Source organism: Halteromyces radiatus (genome assembly GCF_025201355.1).
Source record: "Halteromyces radiatus strain CBS 162.75 chromosome Unknown BX664scaffold_4, whole genome shotgun sequence".
NCBI classification, from domain to species: Eukaryota; Fungi; Mucoromycota; class Mucoromycetes; order Mucorales; family Cunninghamellaceae; genus Halteromyces; species Halteromyces radiatus.
This window is the reverse complement of record NW_026251690.1, coordinates 2890751-2915199: the sequence shown is the minus strand read 5'-3', so window position 1 is coordinate 2915199 and position 24449 is coordinate 2890751. Positions and strand designations below refer to the sequence as shown.

The 24449-nt window shown below is 32.5% G+C and overlaps 10 protein-coding genes across 10 annotated transcripts; 8 read left to right on the top strand and 2 right to left on the bottom strand.

Moving 5' to 3' along the window:
* Positions 1-1626: 1626 nt before the first annotated feature.
* BX664DRAFT_333932 (uncharacterized protein) lies at positions 1627-2883 on the bottom strand. The gene has a single exon (XM_051545615.1). The coding sequence runs from the start codon at positions 2804-2806 to the stop codon at positions 2045-2047; it is 762 nt and encodes a 253-aa protein (XP_051400648.1). The 5' UTR covers positions 2807-2883; the 3' UTR covers positions 1627-2044.
* A 2322-nt stretch (positions 2884-5205) lies between these two features.
* BX664DRAFT_141916 (uncharacterized protein) lies at positions 5206-7601 on the bottom strand. Its single transcript, XM_051539856.1, has 5 exons — positions 7527-7601; positions 7265-7383; positions 6738-7193; positions 5639-6636; positions 5206-5542 (listed from the first exon to the last, which is right to left on the bottom strand). The coding sequence occupies exons 1-5, from the start codon at positions 7589-7591 to the stop codon at positions 5327-5329; spliced, it is 1854 nt and encodes a 617-aa protein (XP_051400647.1). The 5' UTR covers positions 7592-7601; the 3' UTR covers positions 5206-5326.
* A 131-nt stretch (positions 7602-7732) lies between these two features.
* Positions 7733-12591, top strand: BX664DRAFT_281011 (SNF2 family N-terminal domain-containing protein). Its single transcript, XM_051541507.1, has 23 exons — positions 7733-7845; positions 7941-7988; positions 8074-8106; positions 8188-8247; positions 8345-8484; positions 8540-8640; positions 8711-8811; positions 8887-9066; positions 9134-9376; positions 9460-9721; positions 9790-9887; positions 9979-10153; positions 10215-10383; positions 10453-10540; positions 10636-10732; positions 10793-11031; positions 11093-11241; positions 11318-11384; positions 11500-11605; positions 11673-11790; positions 11859-11959; positions 12026-12405; positions 12475-12591. Exons 1-23 carry the CDS (start codon positions 7843-7845, stop codon positions 12505-12507), a joined length of 2991 nt encoding a protein of 996 aa, XP_051400646.1. The 5' UTR covers positions 7733-7842; the 3' UTR covers positions 12508-12591.
* A 127-nt stretch (positions 12592-12718) lies between these two features.
* On the top strand, positions 12719-13790 carry BX664DRAFT_333926 (mitochondrial PGP phosphatase-domain-containing protein). Its single transcript, XM_051545614.1, has 6 exons — positions 12719-12862; positions 12946-13061; positions 13113-13206; positions 13289-13315; positions 13401-13603; positions 13684-13790. The coding sequence occupies exons 1-6, from the start codon at positions 12772-12774 to the stop codon at positions 13777-13779; spliced, it is 627 nt and encodes a 208-aa protein (XP_051400645.1). The 5' UTR covers positions 12719-12771; the 3' UTR covers positions 13780-13790.
* A 126-nt stretch (positions 13791-13916) lies between these two features.
* On the top strand, positions 13917-15826 carry BX664DRAFT_333924 (uncharacterized protein). The gene is made up of 7 exons (XM_051545613.1): positions 13917-14193; positions 14267-14402; positions 14478-14602; positions 14662-14770; positions 14873-15078; positions 15146-15462; positions 15543-15826. Exons 1-7 carry the CDS (start codon positions 13997-13999, stop codon positions 15647-15649), a joined length of 1197 nt encoding a protein of 398 aa, XP_051400644.1. The 5' UTR covers positions 13917-13996; the 3' UTR covers positions 15650-15826.
* A 98-nt stretch (positions 15827-15924) lies between these two features.
* Positions 15925-17521, top strand: BX664DRAFT_141842 (uncharacterized protein). Its single transcript, XM_051539855.1, has 2 exons — positions 15925-16258; positions 16423-17521. Exons 1-2 carry the CDS (start codon positions 15982-15984, stop codon positions 17397-17399), a joined length of 1254 nt encoding a protein of 417 aa, XP_051400643.1. The 5' UTR covers positions 15925-15981; the 3' UTR covers positions 17400-17521.
* Positions 17522-17600: 79 nt separating this feature from the next.
* BX664DRAFT_333918 (ras protein) lies at positions 17601-19383 on the top strand. The gene is made up of 9 exons (XM_051545612.1): positions 17601-17730; positions 17838-17862; positions 18015-18073; positions 18174-18234; positions 18348-18375; positions 18442-18507; positions 18628-18750; positions 18832-18925; positions 19004-19383. The coding sequence occupies exons 1-9, from the start codon at positions 17679-17681 to the stop codon at positions 19138-19140; spliced, it is 645 nt and encodes a 214-aa protein (XP_051400642.1). The 5' UTR covers positions 17601-17678; the 3' UTR covers positions 19141-19383.
* A 135-nt stretch (positions 19384-19518) lies between these two features.
* BX664DRAFT_333912 (uncharacterized protein) lies at positions 19519-21047 on the top strand. Its single transcript, XM_051545611.1, has 7 exons — positions 19519-19809; positions 19886-20021; positions 20078-20172; positions 20238-20462; positions 20517-20604; positions 20664-20732; positions 20815-21047. Exons 1-7 carry the CDS (start codon positions 19558-19560, stop codon positions 20931-20933), a joined length of 984 nt encoding a protein of 327 aa, XP_051400641.1. The 5' UTR covers positions 19519-19557; the 3' UTR covers positions 20934-21047.
* Positions 21048-21107: 60 nt separating this feature from the next.
* BX664DRAFT_141711 (uncharacterized protein) lies at positions 21108-22352 on the top strand. Its single transcript, XM_051539854.1, has 2 exons — positions 21108-22207; positions 22275-22352. The coding sequence occupies exon 1, from the start codon at positions 21179-21181 to the stop codon at positions 22169-22171; it is 993 nt and encodes a 330-aa protein (XP_051400640.1). The 5' UTR covers positions 21108-21178; the 3' UTR covers positions 22172-22207; positions 22275-22352.
* A 925-nt stretch (positions 22353-23277) lies between these two features.
* Positions 23278-24299, top strand: BX664DRAFT_365632 (DNA-directed RNA polymerase III subunit Rpc5; the record flags this gene model as incomplete). The annotated part of the gene is made up of 4 exons (XM_051548482.1): positions 23278-23689; positions 23757-23920; positions 23999-24031; positions 24189-24299. The coding sequence occupies 4 exons, from the start codon at positions 23278-23280 to the stop codon at positions 24297-24299; spliced, it is 720 nt and encodes a 239-aa protein (XP_051400639.1).
* Between the last annotated feature and the right edge of the window lie 150 nt (positions 24300-24449).

Genomic DNA, 24449 nt, shown 5'->3' with positions numbered 1-24449 from the left:
GTATATACTGGTACAAAACTGACTTAAAATGTGTCCAACGGAAAGGAAATCTCACTCGTGAACAATTGACAACGCCTATTAGATGATAAGGTAAGTTCATCCGTTTAACTAGAATATCCTTGTTCTGCATTGTTATCGAATTTAATCTTATCTCTCTTTCTTTAGATATTGACATTAAGGAACGCAACATCAATGTTGATCAAAGTTACGCTAGAAAAACCAACGAATGCCACCGCCAACAACATTCTCATTTTTGATCGGCTACCAAAACTTCGTGCACTCAACGACTTGACCACTCTCAACGCCTGTCAATTTTTCGATATCAAGCAACACTGGATACCTCTTTTTTTTTTTGATTATCTAGTCTTTGAAACTAAATCACCAACTCTCTCTTCGTCCGCTCTCATTGGAACTTGATACCAAAGAAAAACGAAAAGGACGGTAATGTTATTTTATATGGAAGACCATCCCGTGTTAGAAGCATACTCTATTTTGGCTCCGGTGAATAAATTGGAAAAAAAAATACAACTTCCTGGGAATAATCCTTCATCAACCAACATATCATGCCCTTTCCTGGTCAATGTTTTCGAGAACAATTCCAACCTGAACGGAAAAACAAGGTGGAAAGAAGAAGGATGGTAGACAACGGAGTGATTCATTTGACAACGTGTCTTAGTTCTTCTGTAGAGTTGATGATTATTATGAACCTCAACAAATCACGATGAAGTATTGATAACAAATCGCTATTTGTGGAATGCTCGTTCAAGATTACACATGTACAACATATACTGTGGATCCCAAGTTTGATGTACCGTATGGCTCAGCTGGTTGAATTTCACCCTCTCACTCGGAAATGTCACTCGTCCCCAAAATCATTGAATATATGCGACAAATAAAAAAAAAAAAAAAATATTTTATTTGAGAAATGTGGACAGTATTGATAGGAAGAACAAGCATTAAATAATGATGACGATGGCAACATTGGCAACATCAAGATGATGGAAATCAAAAGCATTCCCCAACAGAAGTGCCTGTAGTTTATATCTCCTTTTATTGCTTTTTATATCTTTCTTTTATTATTTACTCTCTGTGATTATATTCAATAAAGTTTTTATTCTAACTAGTTTATTACGTAGTGTATGTTCATTTTATGTTATACATGCGTGTACCAAACATCATCTGCGTGCACCAACCAAAAAAATGATTTGCGCGTGCCACAATTCATTTGCTCGCAAACTTTTTTTTTTTTTGTTTGTTACGATGGCCGCCAAGGGAACGAAAAATCCAGAATAGATCTATAGGAAACACAAAAAGGGGCCCTAATGACAAAAAAAAACAAGTCCCTATAAAATACGCCCATTGCCAAGATGTGGCATCAGGTGTAACCTTTTCCCTTTAATGAGAAACAAGGGGGTAATGAGACAACTAATGATGATGGATGATACCAAAAATAAACAAAGATGAGAAGAAAAACAGGTCATGGTGTGAATTCTAAGTTACAACAAGCTTTGTCAACATAACCCCTTCTCTCATCAGGAGTAAACAATAGTAAGTTGATAGTATCAAAGAATATTTGTATGTAAATATATATATATATTTTTTATTCATAAAAAAAAAAAATAAAGAGACAAGAGCATACAAGTATATATATATATATAAGGTGAATGTCTATAAAAAGTACAAATACACTATAAAAGATCATCAAATAAAGAGTATGATTGGTCAAAAAAAAAGAGTGAGATACAAAAAGGAAAATGCAAAAAAAAGGGGAGGTTGTAAATGATCTATAGATGTAAGAGAATGATATAAAAAAAAATCAATACATGATAACTGATGCAATAGTAGTAATAATGTATCTATGTGTTGTGTACGGGTTTGTGTATATTTAAAAAAAAAGTGCATAGTAAAATAAAAAAAAGAAAAGGATATCATGATGATAAACGATTGTTGAGAATCAAATAAAAAAAAAAAGAAGAAAGGAAGGAAATAATAATAAGAATAAAGGGGAGGGGGAGACCATATATCAAATCAAGGAGATATACCATTAACCAAATATACTAACAGTATGGGCCAAGTCCAATAAGTCTTGTCGATGATGATCAGATCCAAGGGAAAGAATTTGTTGATTGTTGTTGTTTTGATGATGAGGAAGAGGAGGAGGAAGTTGAATAAAATGTTTTGGATAAATGATGTCTGTTTGATCCATCAGTGGAGGAGGAGATAGGGAAGGTGGGCGTGGAGATAAAAAAGAAGAGGAAGAGATGGATGAACAAGTAGATGATGCTGAATGAGCTCGTTGAGGTCGACGTGAGTTTTGATTTGACTGATATGGATGATAATGATGATGATGATGATGTTGTTGTTGTTGAGTATAAAGATCATGATTATCGGTAGTCAAAGAAGTAGGTGGGATCATCATAGTGGGACTAGCAGCATCAGATGGTTCCATGGGAGTAGGCTTTATGGATAAAGGTTGAATCAGATGAGGAGAATGACGATATCTCATTTTAGGAGATGTTTGTTGTTGATTATATCTAATCTTGTTGTAAAGAGAGTCCATAGTAGGAGAAGTAATAGTAGTAGTAGAAGAAGATGAAGAGATAAAAGAAGATGGTAAAGTAAGAGCGCGACGTGATCTAGTTGTTGTACTTTTGTTGTTATAATCCACCAAGGGATGCATAGCACTATGTTCTTCTGATTCCACCAAAGTATGACAATGTAAAGAAGGATGTGATTTGTTTCCTTTATTCCTTTGATGATGACGACGAGATTTTGGTGAAAGATGGGTTCTATAGTGTTGCATCATATTATCTTGACGAGAGAAACGAGAAGGACAACCAGGATGAAGACAATGGAAATTCTTTTCACCAGTATGAATACGATGATGTCTAGCAAGATGACCACTATTAATTTAAAAATAAATAAAAAGAGAGTTAAGTTTCTTTTTTTTTCATATGGTGATTTTTTTTTTTTATCATTTATTACCTTGTAGTAAAACTTTTATTACAACCAGGTTCAGTACAATGATATTTTCTTTTTTCGTTGAAGGTTGTAATTGTATGTTCTTCTTCTTTTTGATTCAAAAGACTAATATGGCGACCAGTTGCATCCTTGACAGATAAAGTAGAATCAGTTTGCATCATATTTCTATACATGAAGAAATTGTATAAGTTTTGTTTTGATAATAGTAATAATAATAATAAAAGATAAAAAAAGTAAAAAAAAAAAAAAAAAAGAAAAGTAAAGTGGAAAGAAAAAGGTAAAAATTGGGAAAATTGGAATCTCATTAAATATCTTTTTTGGAAAAACAAGTTTTGGGTAAGAAAAAGAGAGAGAGAAAACAATAAGCACCCTTCGGAATCTGAATCATTGTGTAACTATCTAGCCCGCTTGGTCCCATCGTAACTTTATAAACTACTGGATCAATAAACGCTCTAAAAATAAAGAAAAGAAGAAAAAAAAAAACGTGGCATGCAAAAAACTTCGCCCTGCATTGGAAATAGGAACACTAAAAACGTGCTTGTTTTTTTTTTTCTTCTATGGAGAATAGAAAACTTCACGTTATCTTTTTTTTTTTTTTGACCGACCTATCTTGATTGTTCCATATACGGTAATACATAGGATCGACTTTTTTTTTATGACAAACCGAAAATTTTGATTTCTTCCCGTACTTTTACAACAATAACTTGGCATTTCTCATTTCTATTTTGTCTGTGCACTCATAAATAGATATATGATGATTCCTTTGAATGGATGATGATGATGATGACTATAACAAGATGATTACTACTCTATGACATGACGATGGTGATAATGAAGATGATTTAATTCTTATACTAAATAAAAAGATGATCTCATTAAATCTACAAGATAAAATCCTTAAATAATATATATATAAAGAGAAGATAATAAATCAGATGGTTTGATCATGAAGATGATGGCTAACCTCGGTATTACTTTGAATGCATTTTGCCACCATCATCTTTCTTTTTTTTTTTTCCTTCCTGTCATTTTTCTTTCATCATCATTACATAAAACAATGATATGAATAAATAAGCTCTTTCTTTTCAATAAAAAAAAAAAAAAAGAAACGTGGCTATTCGATGTAGTGTTGTCTGACAGGTTGAATAAATCTATCAGGGGAGAAGGGATACTTGTGTTTACCCGATAATGATCTTCCTTTTTAGGGTAATCCATTATACATATATTGGAAAAAGAACCAAACGTGATGACTATTGTCTTCCTATAAAATTTTTACGGACATAATCCAGGTTTTTAGTTATTCAGTAACAAATGATGCAAGTTTGTCTAACTAAGCATACCTATATATGGGTATCAATGCATTTCAACCCCAGTAAAAAAAAAAGAGGACATCAAACAACAAAATAGCATCTTGCATAATCTATTTCTATTCTTGGATAATAATAATGATGATGAATCATCGGATGTGATATTACTTTTTTTTGAATGGTGGGGTATATACATTTCACTTGAGATCATTTATACATAATTAACAGACATTCCATAACATCCATTTTGTTTGATAGAAACACGAATGAGTATTGATGAGAGACCAAAAAAAAAAAAAAAAAAAAAAAAAAAAAAAGAGGAGTAAGTATTTGCCATGTGGTATTGTAAACAATAACAACATTTATAAACCAATCATCATCTTCCCTTTTTTAGTTTAACTAGGATCTACAGGTTTTTTTTTTTTTTTAACTTTCTCTTTGATCGACAATATGAAATTTCCTAGTCCGATGTTGTTTATTATTGTTATACTAGTTGAATTTATAAAGGGTAACTTTGATATTGTATGTCCAACTAAGTGATCCTATTTTTTAATGAAAATGATCAATGTGGCGTCATATTAAAAAGATCAGGTAAAATAATAATAATGATGATAATATGTTTAGCTTTTGACCATCTCTATCATTATCAAACATCCGCTTTTAATCTTTCCCCTTTGTCTCCTTTCAAGCCTCCTTTAACTTTGTAGAATGGCCACGTTTTTCCTTTTCTTTTATTGCATAGCAGGTTTTTTTTCTTTGGATCGCTCCTGATTCGTCTCATGGCAAAATTTTTTTTTTCCAATCTTTCTCTCATGTAAGGACTTTTCTTTTTTTTTTTTTTTTTTTTTGGGTTGAAACACGGTTCAATGATCGGTAATGATTAAAAAAAAAAGGTATAATGGAAGACTTTTCAAAATAAGACAACAACAGAATAGTTAGGACAGTTTTTATTGTAATTTCAAATTAGAAATAAAATAAAATAATAAAAATAAAAATAAAAATAATAAAAAAAGACAGCACGAACTAAGTAAAACAACCTAATCTATGTTTCCCTTTGGTTCCACAACTGCCTCTACTTCAGGTTTCAGGGATTCTTTGTTTGTATTACTGTCGTCTTCAACTGTTGTCGTTGTTGTTGTTGCCTTTTTTCGGTTGTCAAGTGAAAATGATCGACCTCCACGAGTTGCCCATGTGTGCGAACCCCCACGTCCACGACCATAGGTACTACTTCCAAATTGTCCAGATAATTTCGCCTATGGATAGAATGTCAGTAAGAAATCAAGTCCCTCCTTTTTTTTTTTTTGTCCCTTTCTTTTTTCTTTTCACTTTTGTTTTTTTGTTGATCTTACCGCTTCCAGACTGGCTAATTTCGCTTTTAGTCTTTCCATTTCCGCCCTTTTTGCATCCAACGTACTGGTAGGACTTTCTGTTGATTGAATTGGTGATGCTACAGGAGGAGTTGTGACTGATCCTGATACTTCAACCGTTGATGGTGGTGATATAGATGTTGATTGTGGTGCTGATGATGATGATGATGATGTTGCTGTTGTTGTTCGTTGGTTAGATTTGATCAAATCAGATAAATGAGTGGCCGCTGACATGATATCTTCCCTTTCTTTGCTACCAGGAGGTGCTTGTTCCAATCGTTCCATCAACTTCTTATGTTCTTCAATTTGACGTTCCATCAATTGTTGTTTTTGTTTCTGAAATTCCAGAACTTTTTTTAGATGTTCTTGTTGCTTCTTTTGCTTTTCCTCCCGTTCTTTTGCTAATTGTGCAGCTTTTGCCTTGACTGCCTCTGGATCCGGTTGTGATGCTAATCGTTGTTGTTCCAAATATTCCTTGCGTTCTTCTTCTTCGTCCATCTTCTTCCAAAATACCTTGACAAATCTATTGTTGAATATTACTGCAGGAGATTGATATGCTGCCATAGCTTCTTGATGTGTCGCATATTGTAAAAACGCTCGTGATGCATCTGCTTGAACTGATAGATTCACTAGTTTGCCAAATTTACCAAAGAATGTCGTCACTGCGTCAATATTACAATGTTCTGGAGGGATATTTTCAACTACAATTCGAGTGCTGTACGGTGTATATCGACTAGTATAAGGGACTTCTTCTGATCGTTTGATATTATTTGTGCTACCACCACGTCCACCTGGTCCACCTGCATTTCTATTCATACCACGTCCTTTGATTCGCATTGGTCCACCTCCAATACGTCCTTGCAAATTACTGCTGTTGTTGCTTAAAGATTCCATAGTCGTACCTTCAGCAGCTTCTACCACCAAATGATCTTCCCCATGTTGATAAGGACAAAAATCTCCACGCATACAATAACCTTTTTCTATATATATATATATAAATGTGTCATTAGCATATATATATATATATAGTATGTGATTGTCAAACATCAAACTAAAGAGAAAAGGATTTTTTTTTCCTTACCATCGTAGTCAAAGCACCTTTTGCGAGATTTGCGAATAGGTGGTCTTTGTGAAGTTCCAGGGTATGTTCCACCATTTTGTTCAGTAAGAGAAGAACCAGGACCAGTAGATGGATGTTGACGTTGAAGTTTATTGAGACGGCCTGTATCAGTATCATTGTCCGTTGAGAAAGAACGTTTCTGTGCAGTAGTAGTAGTAGTACTAGTAGAAGAGGTGATAACAGTTTCGGATGTATTGGCTTTGTTACTACGTCGCTTGAAATTTGTATCGTCGTCCTCGTCATCTTCTTCGTCATCTTCACCATAATGTAGTTTTGATTTGCTGGAGTTCTCAGTTGTTGGGGTGGCGGTTGACTTTGTTTCAACTATAGCTGGCGTTGTCTCTGGTTGAGTATCTTTGGGCATATATGTACCATTATCGATAGCTTTAAAGACACGTTCAACAATAGCATCCGTTTCTAAAATAAAAGGATAATTAAGTTATAACAAAAGTTTGAAGGATACCCATGAATAATAAATAATTGCTTACTTTCTTCTAGAAACACAGAAAGTTCTTCAACACATCGTTTATAAAGTACGTCTCGAGAAGCATCGGATTGTAATAAAGCGATCATAAAGTCAGCTAACACCGTAGGATCTGCATCAGATCTAAAGAAAAGAAGAAAGAAAAAGAATAAAACAGTTAATGAATACATACATCGCGTTTTTTTTTTTTTAATTTTAATTTTATTTTCATAATTTAGCAATAGGAAAAGGATATAAATAAAAAGAAAAGAGAACATAATACTTACTCTGTAGCTACCAGTTTACAAAGAAAGTCTTTCAAGGCAACAAGTTCTTCTTCAGAAAAGTGCATGGTATAATATTTTGTTTGTAAAGTAAAAGAAAAAAAAAAAAAAAGAAAAAAAAAAGAAATCGAAAATTTTGTTTTCGCTGTTGAAATTCAGCGTCACGATTTTTTTTTCTTCTCTATGCCGCCCTTTTTTTTTTTTTTTTTCTTTTCTTTTTTTTTTATTTTTAAAATCTTTTTTTCTTTTCTTTTGTAGTTTGCATTCCTCGTTTTGAGCCCTTCTTGCCTACGAAACTCTATTCTTATTGTTAACAACTATGGTATGACTTATTTATTTAACTAAATTATTTCAGTCTAAAATACTAATATTAACTTCATTTTCTTTTCTTCTCCTTTTTGCTTGTATACTTCATAGGTCAAGATGGATTTAGATCGCGATAGTTCTGTAGAGAACACTGATGTAGTATGTCTTTAAATTGTTCAACTGATTATTGATAAATAATCATACTAAAGTAACGTTTCTTCTTCTTCTTCTTTTCCTTCTTTAGGATACTCCTAGTCAGATTTCACAAACGGAATCGGTAAAAGTCTTCTCTCAAAAAATGTCAAACTACAATTTCACATTTTTCTGACTTTATTTATTCTATACTTTATGTACATAGGATACTGATTCATCTGTCAAAGGAAAGGTGTACGATAACCTCTCCAAGCCCTCGTCTTCGGTAAAGTAACATAACCGTCAAGCATAGAAATCGACCTTTTTTTTTTTTTGTCAAACAACTTTTAATCTTTTTCTTTTTTATTATTATTATTATTTAGTATGAAAACAGACTCAAACGTTATCGCTATCTTTTGGGACAAACTGAATTGTTTGGTCATTTTTTGAATTTGAAGAATGAAAAGGACGATGCTTTACAAACAGTCTTGGCCGAACAAAAGAAATCTAAAATGAAAGAAAAGTAAATTCATTATTTTATAATAAAAAGTATGACATACTAACTTCCCATATTATAGAAGAAGACGTAAAACTGAAAAAGAAGAAGACGAAGAAATATTGAAAGATGAATCTGGTGAACAAGACAGTTCAGTCACTGTATTTACAGAATCACCTGCCTGTAATATACAAATTGAATACCTCTAATAAATATTAATCATTCTTTTTTTTTTCTTTCTTTTATTTAATAGACGTTACTGGTGGTAAACTAAGAGAATATCAGATACAAGGTTTGAATTGGATGATATCTCTTTTTGAAAATGGTATCAATGGTATCTTGGCTGATGAAATGGTAACTATTGTTTATTAAAGTATTTCATATCTTCTCATCAATAAATTTTTCTTTCATTCTCTTTATACAAAATAGGGTTTAGGAAAAACTTTACAAACCATCTCTTTTTTGGGATATTTGAAACATGTACGACAGATTAGAGGACCTCATTTAGTAGTAGTACCCAAATCAACTCTTCACAATTGGAAAAACGAATTTGCAAAATGGATTCCTGATTTTGATGCTTTTGTTTTCCATGGAACAAAAGAAGCAAGGGTAAGAAATTATAAATCAATAAAAAATGAGGGTTTTTTTTTATTTAATTATCATATTCATGCTATAGGCTGAAATGGCAAAAACTCGACTACAACCAGTGGATTTTGAAGTATGTATTACTTCTTATGAAACATGTCTTATGGAAAAAGCTCACTTCAAGAAAATCACTTGGCAATATATTATCATTGATGAAGCTCATCGTATCAAGAATGAAAATTCAATGTTATCTATGATTGTACGAATATTAGAATCAAGAAATCGTTTACTTATCACGGGTACTCCTCTTCAAAACAATCTGCATGAACTCTGGGTAATTAAACAAAAAATGACTATATAAAAGAAATCTGAAGACTCAATGATCTTTTTTTCTTTTTCTTTTTTTAATGAAAATAGGCATTATTGAACTTTTTATTACCTGATGTATTCAATTCATCGGAAGCATTTGATGAATGGTTTGAAGGTCAAAATGGTGATCAAAAAAAGGTGGTGGAACAACTACACAAAGTATTACGTCCTTTCTTACTACGTCGAATCAAATCAGATGTGGAAAAATCATTACTCCCAAAGAAGGAAATCAATATTTATGTGCGTATGAGCAGTATGCAAAAGAAATGGTATCAACGTATATTAGAAAAGGATCTGGATGCTGTTAATGGTAAATTTATCTCCCTTGAAAAAAAAATTGATTTGTTTTGCACATACTGATTAATTTATTTTATGTAGGAGCTGGTACAACAAAACGTGAAGGAAAAACTAGGTTACTCAATATTGTGATGCAATTACGAAAGTGTTGTAATCATCCATACTTATTTGATGGAGCGGTATGTCTTTTCTTTTCTTTTCTTTTCTTTTTTTTCTTTCTGACTTGATTTCTTTTTTTATTACTATTATTATTATTATTATTATTATTAGGAACCTGGTCCACCTTATACGACAGATCAACATATTGTGGATAATGCTGGGAAGATGGCTGTATTAGATAAATTATTAACAAGATTCAAGGCTCAAGGTTCTCGAGTACTTCTCTTTAGTCAGATGAGTCGTGTCTTGGATATTTTAGAAGACTATTGTTGGTGGAAAGAATATGGTAAAAGAAATAGATAATAATCAGTGAATCATTTGACTCACACTTTTCTATATATTACTAGAATATTGCCGGATCGATGGTCAAACGAATCAAGAAGAACGAGTAGATGCTATTGATGAATACAACAAACCTGATAGCAAAAAATTTATCTTTTTGTTAACAACCCGTGCTGGTGGACTTGGTATCAATTTGACAACTGCTGATATTGTGATCCTTTATGATAGTGATTGGTAAATAAGTTCATCTAGCAAATGGACGTATATTTAAAAAAAATGTGTATTCTTTTCTCTTAAATATAGGAATCCTCAAGTTGATCTCCAAGCCATGGATCGTGCACATCGTATTGGACAAACGAAACAAGTCTATGTTTTCCGATTTGTAACGGAGGTAAAGAAAAAAAAAACTACTGTAGCAAACAGCCAATATATGGGTACACTAAATAATATTTTTCTTTCTTTGACTACTCACACTTGCTCCTATAGAATGCTATTGAAGATAAAGTACTAGAAAGAGCTGCCCAGAAATTACGACTTGATCAATTGGTGATTCAACAAGGACGTATTGCACAATCACAAAAAGGTAAAGCGTTTGTTTAATATATATCATTGACATTTGATATTGATGATGATTTATAAACAGGTGCATCAAAGGACGAATTACTGACAATGATCCAGCATGGCGCAGAAAAAATCTTTAAAGAAGCTGATAGTGCCACTGACGATGATACAGCTACCGATGACATTGATGAAATTTTACGACTTGGTGAAGAAAAGACAGCAGAACTCAATAAGAAATACGAAAACTACAATATTGACGATTTGAAAAACTTTTCATCTGAAAGTGCATATAAATGGAATGGTCAAGATTGGAGTAACAAGGTAAAAAAAAAATTCTTTATTTCATATCGATATTCATGATTTTGTTTTTTTATGTATATAGAGGAAAGCAGGATCTGGCTTACCTTGGCTTGGACCAGCAAAACGGGAACGCAAGATTAATTATGCTGTGGACGATTATTACAAAGACGCTCTTCGAACGCCTCAAAAGACTGCTGTGCCCAAAGCTCCACGCAACAAGAAATATATTTTGTAAGTATTGATCATTTACTCTTGTTAAGAATCTATGGATTTTTTGTTTCTCACTTACAATTTGTGATGATTATAGGGAGGATTATCAATTCTTTCCTCAACGCATGATGGATCTCAATATGAAAGACACTAGATATATGAGGGTAAGTAACTTTTTTCTTTAAAGAAAGGAAAACAAAAAGTGGAACTCTGTTTATATGTAAAACATATGATTATTCATATCTAATTTTTTATTTTTATCTTTTTTTTTTCTTTTAGAAAACTGTTGGTTATAGACTCCCTCATGTTCCTGAAACTAGTGATCCTGAACAAAAAGCACTCTTGGATAAAGAACGTAAATTAGAGCAAGAACGGATCAAGAATGGTAAGAAAAACATGAGAAAAATGGTGATCATTAAGCTCTTGTTTATTTTATTTTCTTCAAATTGTAGCTGAACCATTGACAGAAGAAGAAGAGGAAGAACGCAAAATGCTTTATTCTGAAGGCTTTACCAATTGGGGCAAAAAGGATTTTTCGTCTTTTATCAATGCATGTGCCAAATATGGCAGGTAAGGATGATATTGATAATACCAAATTGGAGGGGTTTTGGTAACTAACTATATGATGTTATCATTAGAAATAAGATCGAACTGATTGCACAAGATATCGATGGCAAAACCTTAGAAGAAGTAGAACAATATTCAAAAGTATTTTGGGAACGATACGAAGAAATCAATGGTATTAATCAAAAAAAAAAAAAAAGGATGGTGTTTACTGATTATTTTTTTTTATTATTATATCCAGATTATGAAAAATATATTGGCAAGATTGAAAAGGGTGAAAGTGAATTAGAAAAACAAACAGAAATCCAAACTCAATTGACAGAAAAGATTTCACCATTACGTATCCCACTTCAACAACTCAAAATTCAATATACTCAACCCACCAAAGGCAAAAATTATACGGAAGAAGAAGACAGATTTTTATTGGTGATGTTGGAACATTATGGATATGGAAGCGACAATGTATATGATAATATTCGACAAGATATTCGCAACTCACCTCTCTTCCGCTTTGACTGGTTTATGAAATCAAGGACGTCACAGGAACTCGCAAGAAGATGTAATACCCTGGTTGGTTTGATTCAAAAAGAAAATTCAGAGGTCGAAGAAGAAAATAAGAAGGTAAAAAGGAATAAGATCATTTGATATATTTTTGTTATCTCATACATCTTTTTTTTTTATTCTAAATAGAAAACCATTCGTGTACGTCGATCATTCAAATAGTTTAGACTTATATATATATTACAATTGTATCATGAAATAAAATAAAAAAATTGTTTGTTGGTTATTTTGACATTTGTATTTTTCCCAATGCAAATAGTGAAAAAATGAAGGACTTGATTCTTGTGGTGTTTGAATTTGAATTTTTTTTTTCTCATTGGTCCAAATTTGTTTGTCTCAAAAGTAGAAATCCACATTTTTTTTTGTCCTGCCTGTCTTGTTACCTTATTTCCTTCTTGAAAGACATTTTTATTTCTTTTCTGTAGTATGGTACAAAGTTTTAATCTATCTGGTATCCTTAATGCTTTTCGACTTATTGCCAATCCAAGTCTAGCTATGCCTCACATTATAGTGAATGGTAATTAATCGCGTTTCTTTTTTTTTTTTTTTTTTTGAACATTGAAAAGCTAACATTATTTCTCTCACTGTCTCTCTTTGTAGATATTCGTGAAATCCCAATGGCGTCTTTGAAAAAACACGGTATCAAAGCAATGGCATTTGATAAAGACAATTGTCTTACAGCACCTTATATGTCAAACATTCATCCACCATTCAAGGTCAGTCAATTTATTATTTCCTTTTTCTTTGTTCACAATGTCTTTTAATAGGAAGCTTGGGATAGATGTAAGGATACGTTTGGCAAGGACAATGTGACAATTGTTTCGAATTCAGCTGGAACATTGGATGATGAAAATGGAAAAGATAAGTAAAGAAGTCAGTATTATTCCAGGGCATTATTAACCCTCTTTGTATATTTTTATGATAATCTATTATTTGTCATTACAGGCGCAAGCATTGGAAGTATCACTAGGTAAAACATACATTTATTGATTTTCTATGATCATTTTTTTACTCATCATATTATGTATGTGAATTTTTTTTTAAATCAATACAAGGTGTTCATGTTCTTCGTCATACTGATAAAAAGCCTTCTGGAGGTGCTGCATTGATGTCTCATTTGAAGATACCTCATGATCAAATAGCTTTTGTGGGTGATCGTATTTTAACCGATATAGTCTATGGAAATTTGAATGGAAATCTGACAATATGGACCAAACAAGTCATTTCGGAAAAAGGTGACAATAAACCTGCTCTTTTTGTAAGTTAAAATCAATCAAATGATATTAAAAAAAACAATGCATTGATAGGACCAATCAATAATAATTTTTCGTTTGTTAGATTCGACGTTTAGAACATCATTTAGTAAAAATGCTTCATCATTTAGATATCAAACCTTCCCCTCATCCTTTTTATACCAATAAAGTGAAACAATAGTTTATAATGTGTATGGATGAGGATTTAGAATCGTTTGATGAACATAATGCGGTCATTCAATTTCGATCCACTCATAACCTTTCTTTCCCTTTTTTTTTTTTTAAACCTTTTTTTTTAAAACCTTTTTTTTTTTTATTCTTTTCCCATTTTCTTTCATCTTCAAGTTTTTACCTCCCTTTTTTATTTTTATTATTATTTTTATTATTTTTATTTACACATGATACCACCTTTGACAGATAGTCGAGGGCCCTGTGAAAGTATGACCGGTAGCAACCATAATGATGCTCGACATATTCAATTACAACAAACCATCTCAGATTTTGATCGAATTGACATTGGTCAACGCATAGACATTTTACCTAGTGATCTCAAGGGTATCAAAAGTATTCTCATCACTGGTGGGGCAGGATTCATGTAAATAAATAAATAAATAATAATAAAAAGAATATATTTTATGTAATATCATTTATTTATATTATTTATTTAGTGGTAGTTTTTTGGTACGGAAATTGGTTGTACTTTATCCAGAATATCATATTTATGTGGTTGACAAGTTGGACTATTGTGGCTCTTTACATAATTTAAAATCTATCAAAGAATTTCCAAACTATACATTCATCAAGGTAAATATGATTTTTTTTTTCTTATTGTTTTCTTTTCTGAACTAACAATTTTTTTTTTTTTGTGGGGAATCTCAGGGCGATATTACATCATCAGATTTCATGTCTTTTATATTAAAAGAAAAGAAAATTGATGTCATTTTCCATTTGGCAGCACAAACTCACGTGGATAATTCTTTTGGAGATTCTTTTGAATTCACCAGGTACATCTGATCTTTCTTTTATATAATATAGTTATTGACGCTGAACCTTTTTTTAATAGGAACAATGTGATGGGAACTCATGTCATGCTTGAAGCAGCCAAGGTTCACAAAGTCCGTCGATTTATCCATGTTAGTACAGATGAAGTATATGGAGAAGTTGTTAGTAGAGTAAGTATAATATCATATTGATATATAAATGAAATTTCTCATATTGTTTCTTTTATTTTTTTATTTTTTTTTATTTTTATTTTTTTTTTTTTTTTACTTAAGCCTGATTGTGCAGAAGATACCATGCTGGCTCCGTCCAATCCTTATTCCGCTACTAAGGCTGCGGCAGAATGTTTGGTCAAAGCTTATTATATGTCCTTTGGATTACCCATCATGATTACTCGATCCAATAATGTTTATGGTCCTTATCAGTATCCAGAAAAAATCACTTCCAAATTTGTATGTAGCTTATTACGAGGTGGGAAATGGTAATAATCTATCTATTATATATGAATGTAAATATTGATATTGATTATTATTTCTTTTTATTGTTAGTTATATTCATGGAGATGGTCAAAATTCAAGGAAATATTTATATGCTGCGGATGTGGCTGATGCTTTAGATGTGATCTTCCATAAAGGGTTTGTGGGCGAAACATATAATATTGGCTCTGCATTTGAAATTTCTAATTTAGAACTGGCAAAACGGTTGATTCGTTTATTTGGTCACAAGGAAGAAGATATACCCCGTCATTTGGAATTCGTACAAGATAGAGCATTCAATGATCAACGTTATGCTGTAGATTGTTCTAAACTAGAGAAATTGGGTTGGCAACCAAGGATGGCTTTTGATACTGGACTATTGAAAACAAGTAAAAATATATCTAGTTGAAATGAATTAAAAAGAATGATGATTAACTTGATTTTTTTACATATATTTATTTGTATATAGTTGAATGGTATCGTAGCAGGACGGATGAATGGTGGGGTGATATATCAAGTGCACTAGTACCACACCCTTTGAAGGCATTTCCTACTCAAGATGGTTCCAATATATAGATTACATTAGATTTGTTGGTTTTTTTTTTTTTTTATTAAATATTAGATGAATAGTTTTTATTTATATAATTGGATAATAAATATTTATATATATATGCATACATACACACATATATATATATTGTATTAGAAAACGATTCAAAAAAGAGAGATGATTGACATATATTACGTATCAACGAATTCGATACCGACAGTGACTCACTTACATCAAAGGTTTAGCAAGTAGTTTATGGTTTTGCGGAATATAAATCGGATAACACGCCCCTCTTTTCTTTCTTCTCTTCTTTCTTCCCTCTCGCTCTTTTTTTTTTTTATGAAATTATATATGTCTTATGACAGTTCCATCCTATTCTCTTGAAAGACACCTTTCCATACATGATATTCGGGATGCTCCACCTTTAGCTACCGCTTCTCGACCCACTCGGTATGCAACTGTAGGTAGTAGACAATATCATCATCCTCCGCAGCGGTTTTTTATGACATCCAACTCAACATATAATCAAGGGCGTATTCTTTGTTCTCCAGGTTCCATTTTTGAAGGAAAAGTGGAAGTTATTTTAACTCATCCTTTGATGTGTTTGAACTTGAGTGTGATGTTTAAAGGTGAAGGTAAGTCATCCTTTATAAATAGTAATAAACCCAACAATATTATTATTTGCAGTAATCATCTTCGATCATCTGCTGGGGTCCAAATATAGAAAGTGGGGCGCGGGGAGATCGGTAAAGCCTCAATTTTTTAACTTCTTTTTTTTTTTTTTTCTCTCTTTCTCTAGAAAAAGTAGCCTCGAGTGGAAAAACAAAACATCTTTCCGTTACTAATCGTCTTTTTGGTATACGTACTTTATTATGGGGTGACCATCATCAAGATGAATCTTCAAAGGAGGCTTGGCCTATTCTTGAACCTGGACATCACGTTTTTCCTTTCATGATCGAAATGCCACTAGTCAATTATCCTCCGTCCTTTTATCATCCTTTTGTTACTTGCGACTATACAATATATGCTACATTGGAACGACCTGGCGAACGACCATTTAAAACACAACAATTGCAAGTCCTTTTTGAACCCATCATTGGTTCAACTCACTATCGTTTACAACACAACAACAGTATACAACAAAAAATCCCTTCTATATTACCTCATTTTGACATTCAAGTCAACATACCTCACCATGTTTATACAATATCTGAATCAACTCATATTCCTATTCGACTGACATGTATCAATGATAGTACTAGTCTTACTTCATGCGCTAATTTGCCTAGTTTATTACTTTGCGCCAAATTACAAAGACACATCAAAGTGATTCACAACTCATTTTTTCATCAAGAATTATCTACTCTCCAACAAGTAACATCGACATGGTTACTGTCTCAGGCAGATGTTCTGGAGATGAAACTACCTCTTGTTACTGATTTATATTCGTCTTCGTCCAATTCGAATATGATAACTTGTCCTAGTATAGACTACGCCAAGCATTTTCATATACAATACACCATCATCCTCTCTGCCAAGATTCGTGGACGTCTAACGAGTACAACCAAGAAGGAATCCATCTCAATCCCTATATTTTTCACTACATTGAATCAAGAAACCAAACCTCCTGCTGCGCTGGTACCGTTTACCCATCAAGAAGTGATTAATGATGATACATTGAACACAAAACCTCGTTTTATCCCACCTCCATCACCTCATTTGAACGATACCATCTTGCCTCCATACGATCCAATCAAACCTCCTTCATATAATTAACATTTTTAGATTTTTAGTTTGACTTAATAGAATTAGTTGTATTTTATATGTATTTAAATAATAATAATAATAATAATAATAAAAAAAGCATGACCCACCAGCATGATTACCATGATTTTTAACTCCGTTCTTTTTCAGTAGCCTTTGCCATTGGTTTTCCCTTTTTTTTCTTTTTATTATTTTCCTTTCTTTTTTTTATTTTTTTTTTTTTTCTTTTCTTTATCACTCTTTTCTTCATTATTATTATTATTTCCTCGTACTTATATAAATAGCTTTACAATGTCTAGAAATATACAAGGAAAAACACACCAATTCAAGCTTGTCCTCTTAGGTACCTAAAAGAATAACCATGACTATATTACAAAAAAAAAAAAAAAAAAAAAAAAGGGTCAGCTCACTTTTCTCTTTTTTTCGTTTACCATCTTTTCTCATGTTTAGGTGAATCTGCTGTAGGTAAATCTAGGTAAACAAAACGAATAAAAATGAAGGAAGGAAAAATAGAATACTATCTTTATTATCCCAAGTCTCAACACAGTAGAAGACGTGTGCCAAGACTATTATCTCTTTTTTTTTTTTTCTGACTGCGACTCTTTTTTTTTCTATATATGATTATAGTTTGGTAATGCGATTTGTGAAAGACCATTTCGATGAATATAGGGAAAGTACTATTGGAGGTAAGTTAATGAATCAGAATAAAAGGTTTTTGTGAGATGGGAATAGATAATGGTTGTTGAAAGACCTTTGATATATTGATATTTGTCTTTTATTTATTAGCTGCGTTTTTAGCACAAACCATTGCTTTGGACGACAATACTGTGGTGAAGTTTGAAATTTGGTAAGAAAAGAAAAAAAAAAAAAAGGATTGACGAATGGATTCTTCTTTAACTGTATCTTTTTTTTTTTTTTTTGTGCTATTCTAAAATCAATGATTGGGACAAATTAATTTAGGGATACCGCTGGTCAAGAACGTTATAAGGTAAAAAAAAAGAATCTGGATGATAAGTAGAGTTAAATGCTCATGTATTATTTATTAATTGAATAGAGTTTGGCACCAATGTATTATCGAGGTGCAAATTGTGCTGTAGTAGTATATGACATTACACAGGCGGTAAAATATATAAAAAAAAGGAAAAAGTCGGATGATACCATCATCAGAGTTGTCATTATGTTATTCACATGTTTGTCTCATATTTTTATTAATGAATGATTTTTTTTGCTCTTATTATAGTCTTCTTTGGAAAAAGCTAAATCATGGGTGGATGAATTACAACGTCAAGCAGAACCTGATATCATCATTGCTCTTTGTGGGAACAAGACTGATCTTGAATCACGTAGGGTAGTGGAAACAGAGGTAAGATTTTTATCTATTGATGATAAAAAAAAAAAAAAGAAATCAAAATTCTTATTTCGTTTTTATTGATACTAATGATAGACTGCTCGTTCTTATGCTGAAGAAAATGGTTTATTGTTTATGGAAACATCAGCTAAATCGGCTCACAACGTCACAGAATTATTCACAATGATTGGTAAGATTCAAGAACTATATTCAAACTGACAAATTGCTCATCTTTTCTTTTTTATTTTATTTTATTTCTTTAACATAGCCAAACGAATGCCTCTAGATCAACAAACTGAATTGACTCGGGGTGGAGGCAGACGTCTGAATATTAGAAACGGTATAGATTTGGATCAATCTTCTTCCAGTGACAGCTGTGCTTGTAAGTTGATATTGATACATTGACATATGACCCTTTTCATTTTTCTTATTGTTTCCTTTTTTGTATTGAATATCTTTAGGTTAATGCACACGTCATGAACTTTTTATAATAGTATAACTACTCTCCTTTTTTTTTTGTTTCTCTTTTACCTCGTATACAATTCATTCTTTTTATATTATACTTACTCCCGATAATTTTTACTATCGTTCTACTCTATTAATATTATCCTCCCCCTGAATAAACACACTCTTACTACGTTGAACTTTTTTTTTTGTGCTTGAAAGACAGTTTTAAAAGATAATCCTGACCAATCACAGCAGAGTTCCCAAGAATACTCATTTGGAAAACACCGCCCTAGCTTTTTTTTTTTTTTTTAATTTTTCTCGTCCTCTCTTTTTCTTTTTTTTTTTTCTTTATATCTACATATATCAAGTTTCAAGATGGGAATTCCTACTTGGGCTTCAGTCATGATAGCTCTTGGGGTGATCATTGTGGTATCTATTTGTCTGGAACGCGTATATTCTCGTTTGGTTCGTGTACCGTTCTCACCATCTGGGAAACATTGTTTTATCACTGGGGGTAGTTCTGGACTGGGACTAGGATTGGCTATCGAACTTGTCAAAGCTGGTGCCGATGTGACTATTGTGGCTCGTAGAAAGGAGGAACTGGAGAAAGCTGTATCGGAAATCAAGGTAAATATCATTTATTCTATTTTCTGAAAGATAAACTCTACTCATCATTCTTTTTTTTTTTTTGAACGGTATATAGAGTCATTGTCGCTCTCAAGATCAAAAGGTGATAGCTGTCAGTGCAGATGTGACTTGCCAACAAGATATTGTTCGTGCATTTGATGAAGCCAAGGTCAAGGTGGGTCGCAATCCTGAAATTGTATGCACTTGTGCAGGTAAAGAAGTAAAATAAAAAATAAAAAGAAACAGGCATAACATTTTTAATTGATAGGTGCCTCCTATCCCAAATTCTTTTTGGACTATACTATGGATGATTTTGATCAAGCAATTCGGTTGAATTATCTTGGTCAGGTTTATACTGCGCATGTAAGAAACTCTAAATCATAAGAAACTAGTCAAACGAAGTGTAAACTTTTTTTTTTTTTTTTTAGGAAGCTGCCACACGAATCCGAGATTCCGGAATTAAAAATGGTAAAATTGTCTTTGTGTCATCCATGCTGGGCATGTTGAGTTTTGTTGGTTATGGTACTTACTCTCCCGCAAAATATGCTATACGTGGTCTGGCTGATACTTTACGAAATGAACTCAAGCAATATGATATTGATGTACATATCTTCTTCCCTGGAGGAATTCTATCTCCTGGATTTGATAAAGAGGTAATAAAATAGAGAGATTTATTGATGGATTGATTGATTGATTCTTTGGAATAGAATATGACAAAACCAGATGTGACCAAGGAAATTGAAGGAACAAATGAACCACAAACACCTGAAGAATGTGCCAAGTCTTTGATGAAAGGTAATATATATGACAGATGCCAAGATTTTATCATTCAACATTTATTTTATTTATCTTAGGATTATATGCTGGGCATTATATGATCATGGTGGACTTTATATCTGATCTCCTTCGATGTACTACAAGAGGTAAATCAAGAAGAAAAAGAAGAAGAAAAAAAATAGAAAGTTATATTGGTTATTCATTTTTTTTTTTTTGTCTTATTTCAAGGTGTTTCTCCATCAAATAACTTTTTCTTGGATTTCCTTTTGGCTTTGATTGGGCAATTTGTTGGATCTGGTTATGCTATCTACATGGATTGGTTAGTCAAGTCTCTCAAAAACAAATAATACTGTATTCATTATAATAAAAATATAAGGTTATCTCTTTTGGAACTTGCATGACTCATTTCCTACAGAAAATACAGACTCCTACCATTTTTGGGATTTCGTTTTTTTTTTTTTTCTTGATTTTCTTTATATTCTTCCTTTTTTTTCCCTTCTCCTCTCTCTCTCCTTTTTTTTTTTTTTTTTGTCTTCTTCTTCTTCTTTATATTAGTCTTTCCTTATTTATCAAATTTTATACTCTTCAAGTTATGGATCCTTCATTCCGTATTCGCCCATGTACAGATGTTGAAGAAGCATGTCATTACTTTTTGAAATGGCCTGTTCGAGAAGGTTGGAATCACTCTCCTGATGATCAAGAAATACGTCAAGCATTTTACCCTTCTGATCCCAATGGATTTCTTGTTGGAACGGTACGTGACAAAGAAACTGGAAAAGAAACGGTGGTATGTACTGTAATCGCTATGCGCCACAATGACGATGTTGCCTTCCTTGGATGTTTTATTGTGGACAATGCTCATCGTGGGAAAGGTTATGGCACTGTTCTATTTAAACATGCCTTGAAGCGTCTTGAAACTTGTCGATTTGTTGGTTTGGAATCTATGTATCCTATGGTACCTCGCTATCAAAAGATTGGTTTTGATATAGGTTGGACAAGTACTACTTTACGAGGGGATATGATCGAAAATGTATTAAACAAGATCTCCAAAGTGGATGGACAAGATATTTCCATTGTAGATTTGACAGAACGTGCAAAGATCGATTCATCATTAGGACAACAACTGGCTGCGGTGGAAAATAAATATACAGGAATGGATCGACCGGTATTTTGGAAAAATTGGTTGACATTACACACCAGCAAGGATGCTGCTCAACATGGACGACATGCAGTGGCTGTACTGGATGCAGATGGTAACGTGGCTCATATTGGATTCATTCGTCCTGCTGTGCTTGGTTTTGTGACAACATTGTTTTGTTCCGATGCGCATATCGCTAGTACTTTACTACGACATTTGGTACAATGGGTTATAGATTCAACTTCTTCTCCATCATGGGCACTTCCTAAAAATCATGACCTCACTGTCGATGCCAATGCTTGCTCTGCAAATCCAACTGCTTTGGCTTTGTATGAAGATTTAGGTTTCAAGGTTGCTAGTGGTCGTAAAAGGATGTGGCTCAGTGGTCTATCTCCCAAGTCCGATCACTCGGGGATCTATGGTGTTGGTTCTCTCACTGTAGGCTGATGACAACAACACACTTCTGTTTACTATAAGACAAAGGTAATAACAAACACTTTTTATATGGATGACAAATCAAAACTCACTTTTTTTTTTTTGGTAAACTTAGATCAATAGACACCGTTTTCTCCTATATTATATCTATATAGATCTCATTTCTCTTTTTTTTTTCTTTTGTTTATTTTGTTTTGTTTTGTTTTTTTTTATTCAATAAAGTATACTATGTTTGTGATGATATTGTCTTCATTCATGGATCATATATTTGAATCATTTGTCATGTCGTGGCTTCATGTGATGAATATCAAATCTTGTAAGCACAATGCAAATCCCGATGTGTACAACCAGAGTTCATTCTAGCTTTAGTCTCATCATCTCTTTTTTTTTTTTTTTTTTTTTTTTTTTGGGGGGGTTCAATACCGTGAGTATGACTAAAGAGAAAAAACAAAGACAAACATTTATTTAAGATCTTTGACCTGTTAAAAGAGTTGCCTTTAGATAGAGCGTTTCTGTTACTCATCCAAGTAACATAGACGTTTTTTTTTTTAAATTAAAGTTGGTGTTGATATGATAATAATAATCATAATCATGAAAATCATAAAGACTAGTCAGTGATGGAATATTAGACTCAATATAAAAAGATGAGATACACTAGCGAATCAGACTGCTCGTTATCATCGTAAAAAATCATCATCACAATAAATTATCACACATAAAATATCACGTTAAAAAAACTCTTTGCAATTATCAGAGAAATCCTCATAAAACAAAAAAGGTGTTGACGAATCAAACATTTATGCTTTTTTTTTTTTTACTGCTGACAATCAGGTCCAATTCAGGCTTTGAACCCTCACCCAATTGAATATCCGATACTAGTTTTTGGAGGGATCCAATTTGAGAGAAATTTTTTTTTTCTTTTTGGGTGTTTTGACTGCCGTCCTATTTTTTTTTTTTTTATTATTATTATTATCATTTCTTTCTTTTCGTTTCCTTTTATATAAATCAGTACACAAAGAATAAATATGTCACGATCACCTACAGCAACACCGGAATCTATAGCAGCATCAGCCTTACACAGTGATCTAGTTGGAGCACCACCAGTAGAAAGTAATGATATGGATATGGACGAAGACGATCCAATTGTTGGAGAATTCCCGGTATTCCTCAGCAATCAATTAGCCTCCAGTTTATACTTATTACAATACCCTATGCGGAATACACCTTTTGGACCTCGTCAAGGCCCTGAAAAGGCAAGGATCAAGCCGAAAGCAAAGATGATACAGTTAGATCTACCTTTGGATACCCGATCAAGGTATTACAACACAGAACGCGGTGAAGACTTTGCTATGGGGATGCATGACAAGGCTATCAAGACAGCTTATGACCGACGTATGGAAGAACACGAAGAAGAACAACGATTTGGTGCAAGAAATAAAAAGCAAGAAGACGAACTTTTAGATAGAATGACGCTGACTTCTACTGAAGTACCCACTCAAACAAAATACCTTGTGGGTGTGATGCACAATGGTAAAAAAATCATGATAATAAAAAAAAAATATGTTATTGATTTTATTTTATTTTATTTTTTGTATAGGTGAATTACATGTAACGCCTCTCAGTACAGTGATTCAAATGAGACCTGGGTTTAATTATTTGGATAAGATCGATGATAAATGGAAGGCAGCCAACAAAAGGATTCAAGAAGTAGAACGACAAGAAGAAAAGAAAAAAATGGAATCTCAAGCACAAACTGTGCAGGTAAATAATATTTGAAGAAATCAAATAAGGTTAATGATGATAATAATAATAATAATATATATATATATATGTTATTAGGTATCTATGAAACAAAGTGAAAATGAAGGATTGGTTAGACGTAATTTGTATTCTATGGCTGTACGAAATGCAGATGAAGAAGAATGGAATCCTGTAGTATATTATGATGAAACGGTAAGTGATATATATATATTTATGTATATAATCATTATATTCATCTCCCCCCCCTTTTTTTTTCTCTTTAAAATAGACTCAAGAAGCAGAATTAGAATATAGTCGATTATATGCTAGTCAAACTATAGAATTGAAAAGCTCCATGACTCAATCTGAATTCCTTGATCAACTTAGTACTATGAAATAAAGAATGATTATTCTTTTTGAAAACATCCCAATATTTAGAATAGGAGTGAATGATTGACTTTTTTTTTTTTCTTTTATCCCTTGAACTATGATCAGTCTTCGGACCCCTTTTGGTTTTTCCTCCTTGATTCCACAACATAAAAAGAAAAAA

Excerpts from the sequence above, each read along its gene's own strand:
- BX664DRAFT_333932 (XM_051545615.1), bottom strand. The coding sequence starts at position 2,806 with ATGATGCAACACTATAGAACCCATCTTTCACCAAAATCTCGTCGTCAT.
- BX664DRAFT_141916 (XM_051539856.1), bottom strand. The coding sequence starts at position 7,591 with ATGCACTTTTCTGAAGAAGAACTTGTTGCCTTGAAAGACTTTCTTTGT. Across the intron at positions 7,384-7,526 it reads TGTAAACTGGTAGCTACAGA|ATCTGATGCAGATCCTACGG; the intron begins GTAAGTATTATG and ends TCTTTTCTTTAG. Across the intron at positions 7,194-7,264 it reads TTCTGTGTTTCTAGAAGAAA|AAACGGATGCTATTGTTGAA; the intron begins GTAAGCAATTAT and ends CTTTTATTTTAG.
- BX664DRAFT_281011 (XM_051541507.1), top strand. Across the intron at positions 8,485-8,539 it reads AAATCTAAAATGAAAGAAAA|AAGAAGACGTAAAACTGAAA; the intron begins GTAAATTCATTA and ends CCCATATTATAG. Across the intron at positions 11,032-11,092 it reads GTCAAGATTGGAGTAACAAG|AGGAAAGCAGGATCTGGCTT; the intron begins GTAAAAAAAAAA and ends TTATGTATATAG.
- BX664DRAFT_333926 (XM_051545614.1), top strand. The coding sequence starts at position 12,772 with ATGGTACAAAGTTTTAATCTATCTGGTATCCTTAATGCTTTTCGACTT. Across the intron at positions 12,863-12,945 it reads GCCTCACATTATAGTGAATG|ATATTCGTGAAATCCCAATG; the intron begins GTAATTAATCGC and ends CTCTCTTTGTAG. Across the intron at positions 13,207-13,288 it reads GGATGATGAAAATGGAAAAG|AGGCGCAAGCATTGGAAGTA; the intron begins ATAAGTAAAGAA and ends ATTTGTCATTAC.
- BX664DRAFT_333924 (XM_051545613.1), top strand. The coding sequence starts at position 13,997 with ATGATACCACCTTTGACAGATAGTCGAGGGCCCTGTGAAAGTATGACC. Across the intron at positions 14,403-14,477 it reads CAAACTATACATTCATCAAG|GGCGATATTACATCATCAGA; the intron begins GTAAATATGATT and ends GGGGAATCTCAG. Across the intron at positions 15,463-15,542 it reads TACTGGACTATTGAAAACAA|TTGAATGGTATCGTAGCAGG; the intron begins GTAAAAATATAT and ends ATTTGTATATAG.
- BX664DRAFT_141842 (XM_051539855.1), top strand. The coding sequence starts at position 15,982 with ATGACAGTTCCATCCTATTCTCTTGAAAGACACCTTTCCATACATGAT. Across the intron at positions 16,259-16,422 it reads TGTGATGTTTAAAGGTGAAG|AAAAAGTAGCCTCGAGTGGA; the intron begins GTAAGTCATCCT and ends CTCTTTCTCTAG.
- BX664DRAFT_333918 (XM_051545612.1), top strand. The coding sequence starts at position 17,679 with ATGTCTAGAAATATACAAGGAAAAACACACCAATTCAAGCTTGTCCTC. Across the intron at positions 17,731-17,837 it reads ATTCAAGCTTGTCCTCTTAG|GTGAATCTGCTGTAGGTAAA; the intron begins GTACCTAAAAGA and ends TCTCATGTTTAG. Across the intron at positions 18,074-18,173 it reads TAGGGAAAGTACTATTGGAG|CTGCGTTTTTAGCACAAACC; the intron begins GTAAGTTAATGA and ends TTTATTTATTAG.
- BX664DRAFT_333912 (XM_051545611.1), top strand. The coding sequence starts at position 19,558 with ATGGGAATTCCTACTTGGGCTTCAGTCATGATAGCTCTTGGGGTGATC. Across the intron at positions 19,810-19,885 it reads AAGCTGTATCGGAAATCAAG|AGTCATTGTCGCTCTCAAGA; the intron begins GTAAATATCATT and ends AACGGTATATAG. Across the intron at positions 20,463-20,516 it reads CTCCTGGATTTGATAAAGAG|AATATGACAAAACCAGATGT; the intron begins GTAATAAAATAG and ends TCTTTGGAATAG.
- BX664DRAFT_141711 (XM_051539854.1), top strand. The coding sequence starts at position 21,179 with ATGGATCCTTCATTCCGTATTCGCCCATGTACAGATGTTGAAGAAGCA.